The following is a 9,033-nucleotide window of genomic DNA, read 5'->3' on the forward strand; positions in this document are numbered from 1 at the left end:
GATGGTTTTGGATATAATTTCTATGTTTTATGTGTTACGCATTAATAAAACATAATTAATTATATGGAATCAACTAATGAATGATCAAAGCATGTGTTCCGTGATTCTCTCCTAACACTAACATATCTTCTCTCATGTTTTGAATATGATCAACAATAAGTTAACAAACAAATTAAATTATAAATTAATAAAACTAATTATAATTAATTATGTTGTTTCATTTTTTGATTATTAGTTGGTTTTATATATTTTTCCTTTTAATAATATCATATTTGTACGTTAATACACCTTTTAATGTATGTCGGTTTCTAGTTTCTACCATTAAAAAAAGCTAGGCAATTATATGGTGTGGTCATGACTTAATTAATTAGTTCAATGAAAGGCTACAAGAACTTTGTAGTTCCCAGCACGAAAGTTTGGTTCTCTATTTGGTAGATCAACAAACTTTATAGACGGAGAAAACAAAGTTCTATTTTGTTTTTTTCTCTTCATGTTTTTTATCTAATAATAACCCCTCATCTGCACTGGTTAAATTAATTAATTAATTAATTAATTAAATATAATACATGTGTGTGTAGAGTGAGTGATGCATTCATGCAATTAAATTTTTGAGGGAGGTGATATGATTGATAGGCTTCAATTGTTGGTCGGAAAATTCTGGAAAAAGACCCCTAGTTATTAATGTTGGAGCTTTTGGTCAAGCAATATCAACCAACTCTAGATATAATAATTTAGTTAACGTAATCTTATTCTTAAGGTGAAAAGAATAAAATTTGGTACTAGTTAGTTGAGAGGCAGAAAAAGATTTGAGGCATATAAAAGCAGAGATAGAAGGCATAATTGAAACCATTGTTGAGATTGTTACATTTTTAGAGCATGGTTGGGAGTATAATGGGGAGGTTTAGAAATAGCAATGGTACATTAGCGTATGAAAATGGATCTGTTCAGAATGGTGGATGTTTATCAGAGGAGAAGCTTGATGAACTTAGGAAGTTGATTGGAAAATCAGAGGGTGATCCTCTGAGAATTGTTAGTGTAGGAGCAGGTGCATGGGGGAGTGTGTTTGCAGCATTGCTTCAAGACAGTTATGGGCAATTCAGGGACAAGATACAGATTAGGATATGGAGGAGGGCAGGCAGGGCAGTGGACAGGGCGACGGCCGAGCACCTCTTCGAGGTCATTAACTCGAGGGAAGACGTGCTGCGCCGGCTGATCCGGCGATGCGCTTACCTTAAATATGTGGAGGGGAGGCTAGGGGATAGGACATTGTTTGCTGATGAGATTCTGAAGGATGGTTTTTGCTTGAACATGGTTGACACACCCCTTTGTCCCTTGAAAGTTGTTACTAATTTGCAGGAAGCTGTTTGGGATGCTGATATTGTTGTTAATGGATTGCCTTCAACTGAGACAAGGGAGATTTTTGAAGAGATTAGTGAGTATTGGAAGGAGAGGATCACAGTTCCTATTATAATCTCTTTGGCTAAGGGTATTCAAGCTGCATTGGACCCTGTTCCTCATATTATTACTCCTACTAAGATGATTCACCAAGCAAGTAAGCATTTCAGTTCTATTATTAACTTTGCATAGAATTCTCTTGTTCCCTCTTCATTGGAATGTAACTTTTTGCCAGCTGGAGTTTCTATGGAGAACATACTCTATCTTGGGGGTCCAAATATTGCATCAGAAATATACAACAAGGAGTATGCCAATGCAAGAATTTGTGGTGCTGAGAAATGGAGGAAGCCTCTTGCAAAGTTTCTAAGACAACCCCATTTTATTGTGTGGGACAACAGTGACCTTGTCACTCATGAAGTCATGGGAGGCTTGAAAAATGTCTATGCAATTGGAGCTGGTAAACTTCAATTTAGTTTGGTTTCTTCAATTTTATCTATTTCACATTTTTAGGAGGAACTAGGAAAGCATGTTGTATCTCTCAAAAGATTCCACAATGTTAAGGAAAATACAAAATGGAGCATATCATGCTAGATATTAGGCTGTGTTTGGTTTTGAGAACAGAACAATACAGACGAATGAATGATTTTGTTCCAACATATTTTTCCACACAAGAGCCTCTTGTCATAAATCATTTCTCCTAAATATTCAAGCTGTTGGGTAAACGTACATGGATAATTTCATGTCTAACATGATAACCATTAACTCTGATTCTGTAATCTATATCATCTTGTTTTCAGGTATGGTAGCAGCACTAACCAATGAGAGTGCAACAAGCAAATCTGTATACTTTGCACACTGCACATCAGAGATGATCTTCATTACTCACTTGTTGGCTGAAGAGCCTGAAAAGCTTGCAGGACCATTGTTGGCTGATACATATGTGACTCTCTTAAAAGGGCGTAATGCATGGTATGGTCAAATGTTAGCAAAAGGTCAACTAAGCCCTGACATGGGTGACAGCATTAGTGGCAAAGGAATGATACAGGTATATATATAGTTTTTTTCTTTTTCTCTTATCTTCTTCTTCTTCTTCTTCTTCTTCTTGTATGTATTAAAACAGTGATAAGAATTATATTCATTTCTATGTATTTGTAGGGAGTGTCTGCAGTGGAAGCATTCTTTGAGCTTCTGAGCCAATCAAGCTTGAATGTGTTGCATCCTGAAGAAAACAAGCCTGTTGCTCCTGTAGAGCTTTGCCCTATCTTGAAGACACTCTACAAAATATTGATATCGAGGTAATTTTTCTACTGTAATAATTATCTGGAGTCTCGAATATATCTTCTGTTCTGAAATATCTGTCGCTTTAAAAATTACGTATGCTTTTAGATCAATGTATTTGGATACGATCCGTGTCCAAATATTATAGAATGGATGGAGTATTTGAAAATTTCTATGCATCTTAACAATACACCAAGTCTTATTCCATTTTTTTTGTTCCAAATGCTTCTGGGGGTTGATGAATTTATCAGAGAACTATCATCACAAGCAATTCTGAAAGCTCTGAGGGATGAAAATCTGAATGATCCCAGGGAACGCATTGAGATTGCACAGAGCCATGTTTTCTACAGGCCTTCACTTCTTGGACAGCCATGATCATGTTATCCATGTGAATGTAATCATATATATAAATAGGAGTCATTTTCAAAGTGGGACACTTTGATGAGCATACATAAATGTATTATTACTATTTTCTGATGGGTTTTGTATTGCATTATTGTGTGTGTATATATCAACTATCAATATATGTGTAAACACATCTGCCATTTTAAGTAATTGTACTGATGATTTCTTAACTGAGTCAGAGTTAAAGAGGTAGTACATAGTCCTTATTATGGGATTGAGACTCGAGAAATGTGAAATTGATACTTTGGCAACTAACATTGTCCTTTAATCTGACCCAAAGAGCTAAAGAAGAAACATGTCAAAGTACCATCTTCTTTGACCCAACATGTTAAAAATAGGTGTCCCATTACAAGTGAGAGATACTTGATCCTACTTTGTACAAGTTAATTCACAATTAAACTTCAAATGGATATAAATACAAATAGAGGCAACTGCAATGGAACATAATTCTTGGAAACCCCAACTTGTTTAAGAAAAGGAAAGTAATAGTTTGTTTAAAAGTTACAAGAGAAACGACATTAACATTATGAGACTTATCATGGCAATTCTTAAGAGGCTTAATGCTAAAAGCTTTTATTGAAAAGCCAAAACTTAAAAAAAATTTCAATGTTTTTAATTTTGATTGAGATTTATCATTTTTCACCTTAACGAGTGTCCTTTAACAAAACCCTAAAATTATTTCAATGAATCAACTTTTGATTACCTAATGTATACTTATATTCTACTTAAACACATTTAGGACTTGTTTGGGTGAACTTTTAAAAAAAGATCTTTTTTCAAATTATCTTTTTTTAAAAAATCTTATAAAAAAGTAAAAGTAATTTTATGTTTGAATATCTCATATAAAAAGGTCTTTTTATTTATCAATTATGTTTGGGTATAACAGTTTTTGTTTATTTATTACATAAAAAACATCTTTTTTAAGAAAAAAAAATCTTTTAAAAAAAGATGTAAATTACAACTTCTCAAAAAAAAAAATTTTATTTTACTAGTGCTTTTACTTTTACTACTAAAAATTTACCAAACACATTAAAAAATAAAAAAAAAGATCTTTTTTCATTGAAAAAAAATCTTTTTTTAACAAAATAATAGCACCCAAATATGCACTTAATGTGTGCTTAAAAAATATTTACAACCACTGATTTTACTCTTTAATATCTATCTAATAGTCATAAATAATTAAATACCAAACACATTCTTCATGAACATCAATAAATATTTTCAGAGAAGATGCTATTACTTCTCCAGGTTGAACATGTGTTGTGGTATGGCCGCTTTATGAAGCAAACACAATCTTTGCATAGCTAGTGACTTGAGAGATAAGACAAACGTCATAGTTTCCCGTATTCAGATATATATTATATATCATCATAATAGATCTTAGCAGCACATGAATGTGATATATCTCACCAGAGTCTCAGGCCTCCTCTAAGGTCACAGACTAAACAAAGCTGCAAGGAAGAAAACCTATACTTCCTTTCATTTACAAAATACTCCTAGTATTCTATCTATAGGCTGTACAATTCACAATATCCATTTTGGTTTGCCTATTTGTTATTTCATCACTATGTCAGAACCCTATTTTCAGTTCCTGTACCAAAACCCTCCTAAAAAAAAGCAAGGCAGAAAATGGTTACCCCAATAAGCCCAATACTACAAGATTAAGTTCAGCAGTTACTGCTACTGAGCCGCTCAACTAGCTGTGCGACCAACTCTCCTTTGTTAAGCTTATAGTACTTTTTCACGTTTTTATCCTTTGCCATGGCCCTCAATTTATCCATTGTGAATTTCTTCAAAGTCTCGAGAAGAGATTCTGGGGTCTCATGGGTGGAACCAACCATTGAGTACAAAATCTGAAGATCAACCTCACCTCTGTTGTCTGTGGTAACCCCATCTGGATTTGGCTTGTCCATCTTAACATTTGAACCTTTTTTTTTCTTCTGTGACTCCGAAAATTCACTGTCGTAAGGAACAATAGCACCAAGTTCAGTTTCATATTGGTCAGCCAGTACTGCACTTCTTGTCATCTTGCTATTCAAGGAGACATTTGAACTGGTATCATCAGTGATGCTGATGCGTGTGGATTTCCGCTGCCTCTTGGTTGACACAATTAAGGATGTACTTGTGGATACTTCTGCAGGGATGGCATCTGGTTCGCCAGCAGAAGTCGTCTCAGATTCAAATCTCCTCTTTCCCTCAGTTTTAAGCTTCGAAGGGAAGCTCATATCAGACTGTGCCAAGTTCTCAAAAATTTTCGTCGTTTTAAGACCTTCTGCTAGTGGTTTCTCTTTATCTGCCAGCTGTAAGCCAGTGTACGGGGCATTTCTGGTTTGTGACTCAAGCAGTGCAATCAATGCAGAACTTTGAGCATGAGTAAGATTGGACTTTTCAATGTTAATCACTTGGGAAATTTTACCATTACCTCCTTTAAAGGGGCTCAATTCAGTATCAACAGGAAACAAGTCTCGAGGAAACACAATTTGTAGAGGATGATTTATAGGGTCCAAATCTTCAGCTGTAGCAACCTCAGGTTCTTTCTTGACGGCTTTTCGAGTTTTTGGAGCAAAATCACACAGTTTTTTCTCTAAATCAGAATTTCTACCTTTCCATTTATTTGAAGCACCAAATTTGGAATCGTTACACTTTTTCCTCCCTTTGATGCTGGTGGAAGATATAAGAGCATCTGAGCTGACATCCGTAGATTTGACAATTGCAACCTCTCTCTAAACAATTAAAGGGGTGAAAAAAAATCAAGAATAAATACTTTGTTGAAAATTAAACTTAAAAAACAACTGCTGCTAATCCAAAAGGATATATAGACTGGAAAATTGGACAAACGGGCTTCCTGTACCTTGCATTCACTGGAAGTATTTCCATTTCCCACGGGGGAAAGCTGATTGGAGATTTGACCTGTATCTGTACCAATGAGTTGGCTTCTTCCGACTTCCTCGTTATCATCTGATGTCCCTGATAATTTCATCCCATCAGAAAGTCCAGAAGAACAGTTCATACCTTCCAAATCAAGACTTGTCCCTGCAAGCAATTCCTTTAGGGGGACAAAAAACTTAATCAGGATTTATACAGGTACAGTGGCGGGGTAAGTACAACAAAGAAACCCAATTCTAGGAGTTCAAGGAACATCATTTAAGAATGATTAATCTAAGTGGATATAAATAATCCTCACCATAACAGGTTTAAATGGAGTTTGCCTCAAATAAATCAAGCATAAAACAGGTTTATGAGCTTTGATTTTCATGAAAGTGCAAAATGGAAACAAAACAAGACAGATTGATTTGCATGCTAATATAAAAACAGTACGTTCTTTTTTCAAAAATATAGCAATTGAACTTTTTCAACCTCAACCATATCAGCAATGTCAACGATTTCAGCACCATCCCGTCTCTTTTGTTGCATCTCTGACAGTTCTGATGAGTTTCTAGACTTTTCCGAAGTTCCACAGAGTTGTTTACTTTCCTCGTGTTCTTTAGATTCTTCTTGCTCTTTCTTTTCCTCCTTTATCACTATATTCGAATTAATTTGGCTAGACTCTTTATCTAGTGCACACTTAGTAGCATTCATAATTGGATTCAAGCTGTTTGCACCTACTAGCTGCTTCAAATTAAAGACATAAAACTCATATCAGGTAAGTGTGATACCAAAAAGAGTCAACAGTTAGAGACCATGTTTATGTCGAACTATACTACGATAGGATGCTTTAGTGTAACCACGGAGACAGACAAATCTATGTGCTAAACAAACAGAAAGTAAGGGATAAACAGAGATATTTGAATTTTGAACATAATCACCAGCACTTGCAACACAGTAATGCACCCTTAAAATAGAAGATAAAAATTAAAGTAATATTATGTGCCATAGTATAATAGACTAATAAATCTTAATCTTTTTAGGACATAGTAAGTGATTCATAATTCTTGGTAGCTATGGTCATATACTTCGATAAGCTACATTTCCATACTAATAAATCAGTATAGCAATGATTTCAAAAGGAACAGAAAAATATCACATTTTGTAAACTTGGAAAAAGGAAGGGAATTCAAATGTCAAACCTGGCTGTTTTCATCTTGACAATGATCCCTTTGTAAAGCCTTCACTATCTCATGAAGTGTCTCAGCAGGCTTACTGTGTAATAGCAGCCCTGTCTCTATTTCATCAGCATGATCTTTCTTCAAAGCACTAATTGCAACATCCAGCCAATTGATTCTTTCGGTCAAAGCACTGCAACATATTTCAGGCCATTTCTCATGCTCAGCGCAGGCCAATTCATTTTGAAGGGACGATAGATCCTTTTCAAGTTCCTTGATTTCGGTATCTGCCTTGGTGATCAAAATCCTTAAAACCTGAACACAGTACTCCTCATTCAAGGCATCTTCCTCTATCACATCTACAAATTCAATAAAGATATAAAGTAAATCAATACAGTAACAGTGATGCAAACAAAGAAGACTGGATAAATGCAGGATAAAGTAAGATTGAAAGAATACCAGGGTCACAGCCAAAGAAGAAGCCATATGGCCACTCAGGATGATCAGAGTAATTATCTTTGCAGGAAACTGAAACAAATAAATTATGTACAAAAGCAAAAACATCATCCAAAAGGAAGCAAAGAGAAAAGGGGCAAATTTCATGCAACCCAGTAAATTTAACTGTACATAGCAACATTGAGCATACAGAAATTAATTACAGAGAGATGATAATGAGAGAAAACAAGAAACCTTGGTCGTATGAAGAACCCCAGAGATCCCAAGCCATGAATTGAGGCTATATCCTGAAACGAAAGCACAAAATGGTGACAAAAAACATCAAAGGTGGCTCAACAAATGACAAAAATGGTAGTCCTAGTACTGTTAACATAAACAAGCAATGCATTCATTTCTTTCAAAACCGACATAAATGCCGAATGCTGAAAGAGGGAAAAAGGTTGCAAAACAAAAGAATGTCGGCTTCTTTCAAAAAGATGAATAAAAAGGTCAAAGGAAGTGGAAAGAGGAATTACAAACTAAAAAGTGATGACTGAAGTAAGAGGAAGAAGAAAATATCATCAAAATGGAGAACAGCAAAAACCCTACAGCAAGTTACAATAAGAAGATCACTTCCAACAACAACAGCAGCAATAAACTTCAATTTCGATTGAGAAGAGGAATTACTGCGCACCACCTTGGATATCGACAGCTAATTAAATGTGGCATCAAGAACGATCGTCACATCAAACAATCATGTCAACCCGTAACCCTATTAACCCAACGCTATCAATAAATGCATCCCCAAAAGAAAACAAAAATGAACAAAAACAGAAAAGAAACCCACGCAGCAACTTCACAAGCTCACTCACACACTCAGAAAGGGGGAAAATGAGTAGGACAACAGTAACACAGTAAAAAATGATCCGCTTCTTTTCGAATTAATGCGAGAAATGAAGTACATTTTCATTCCCGGGAAGGAAGCGAAGAAAACAGTGATTATTATAGTGGTCACTTACTTAGAACTGATGTAGCTGAAAAAAGGGGGGAATGTTAGTGTCTAGGGTTTCGGGGGAGTATGGGTTTTGGGATTCAGAGCCGAAGAAGAAGGAGAAGTAGGAGGAAAAGGAGAGTGAAGAGAGAAGAGATGGTGCGATTTTTCTGAGTGTGATTTTTTGCTTGTGCAGCAAAAAAGGCTGCCATTGAAAGCGACGAGCTTCGTCGCAGTGAGATATCAGAAACGAACGAGTGTGTGAGAAAATGAATAGGCGGTGGCCGGTTCCGATATTCCGTTGATTCTCCAGGGGTACTATCGTAAATTCGTATGATGTGACGTGGGGAAGTGGGACCCGCTTTTCAATGAGTTGTTAGCCGTCGGATTGTGATTCAGGTGGTTCTTTCTTGTTTTATCGGCGAATCGGTCGATGATGTAAGATGGGGCCCACTATTCCATGACCATAATATAGTCCCCAGTCCA

At 35.7% G+C, this 9,033-nt stretch overlaps 2 protein-coding genes across 5 annotated transcripts; one reads left to right on the plus strand and one right to left on the minus strand.

Moving 5' to 3' along the window:
• The first annotated feature begins 320 nt into the window (after window positions 1-320).
• Window positions 321-3,248, plus strand: LOC112695997 (glycerol-3-phosphate dehydrogenase [NAD(+)] GPDHC1, cytosolic). Its single transcript, XM_025748558.3, has 5 exons — window positions 321-1,552; window positions 1,631-1,852; window positions 2,193-2,440; window positions 2,551-2,690; window positions 2,925-3,248. Exons 1-5 carry the CDS (start codon window positions 877-879, stop codon window positions 3,046-3,048), a joined length of 1,410 nt encoding a protein of 469 aa, XP_025604343.1. The 5' UTR covers window positions 321-876; the 3' UTR covers window positions 3,049-3,248.
• A 1,167-nt stretch (window positions 3,249-4,415) lies between these two features.
• On the minus strand, window positions 4,416-8,792 carry LOC112695998 (uncharacterized). 4 transcript variants are annotated; one of them, XM_025748563.3, is made up of 7 exons: window positions 8,576-8,792; window positions 7,812-7,864; window positions 7,581-7,649; window positions 7,146-7,480; window positions 6,436-6,687; window positions 5,930-6,124; window positions 4,416-5,801 (listed from the first exon to the last, which is right to left on the minus strand). In XM_025748563.3, exons 2-7 carry the CDS (start codon window positions 7,846-7,848, stop codon window positions 4,746-4,748), a joined length of 1,944 nt encoding a protein of 647 aa, XP_025604348.1. In that variant the 5' UTR covers window positions 7,849-7,864; window positions 8,576-8,792; the 3' UTR covers window positions 4,416-4,745. The 4 variants fall into 4 exon arrangements, with proteins under 4 accessions (XP_025604348.1, XP_072052806.1, XP_072052807.1 ...); XM_072196705.1 differs by having other exon boundaries at window positions 8,254-8,789; XM_072196706.1 differs by having other exon boundaries at window positions 8,166-8,784.
• Window positions 8,793-9,033: the final 241 nt, after the last annotated feature.

The sequence above is a fragment of the Arachis hypogaea genome, chromosome 6, assembly GCF_003086295.3.
Source record: "Arachis hypogaea cultivar Tifrunner chromosome 6, arahy.Tifrunner.gnm2.J5K5, whole genome shotgun sequence".
Classification (NCBI taxonomy): Eukaryota; Viridiplantae; Streptophyta; class Magnoliopsida; order Fabales; family Fabaceae; genus Arachis; species Arachis hypogaea.

Coding starts and splice junctions, on each gene's coding strand:
- LOC112695997 (XM_025748558.3), top strand. CDS start 877: ATGGTTGGGAGTATAATGGGGAGGTTTAGAAATAGCAATGGTACATTA. Junction 1,853..2,192: donor TGTCTATGCAATTGGAGCTG/GTAAACTTCAAT, acceptor TCTTGTTTTCAG/GTATGGTAGCAGCACTAACC. Junction 2,691..2,924: donor TACAAAATATTGATATCGAG/GTAATTTTTCTA, acceptor TGAATTTATCAG/AGAACTATCATCACAAGCAA.
- LOC112695998 (XM_025748563.3), bottom strand. CDS start 7,848: ATGGCTTGGGATCTCTGGGGTTCTTCATACGACCAAG. Junction 7,650..7,811: donor GGGTTCTTCATACGACCAAG/GTTTCTTGTTTT, acceptor TATTTGTTTCAG/TTTCCTGCAAAGATAATTAC. Junction 5,802..5,929: donor ATACTTCCAGTGAATGCAAG/GTACAGGAAGCC, acceptor TTAATTGTTTAG/AGAGAGGTTGCAATTGTCAA.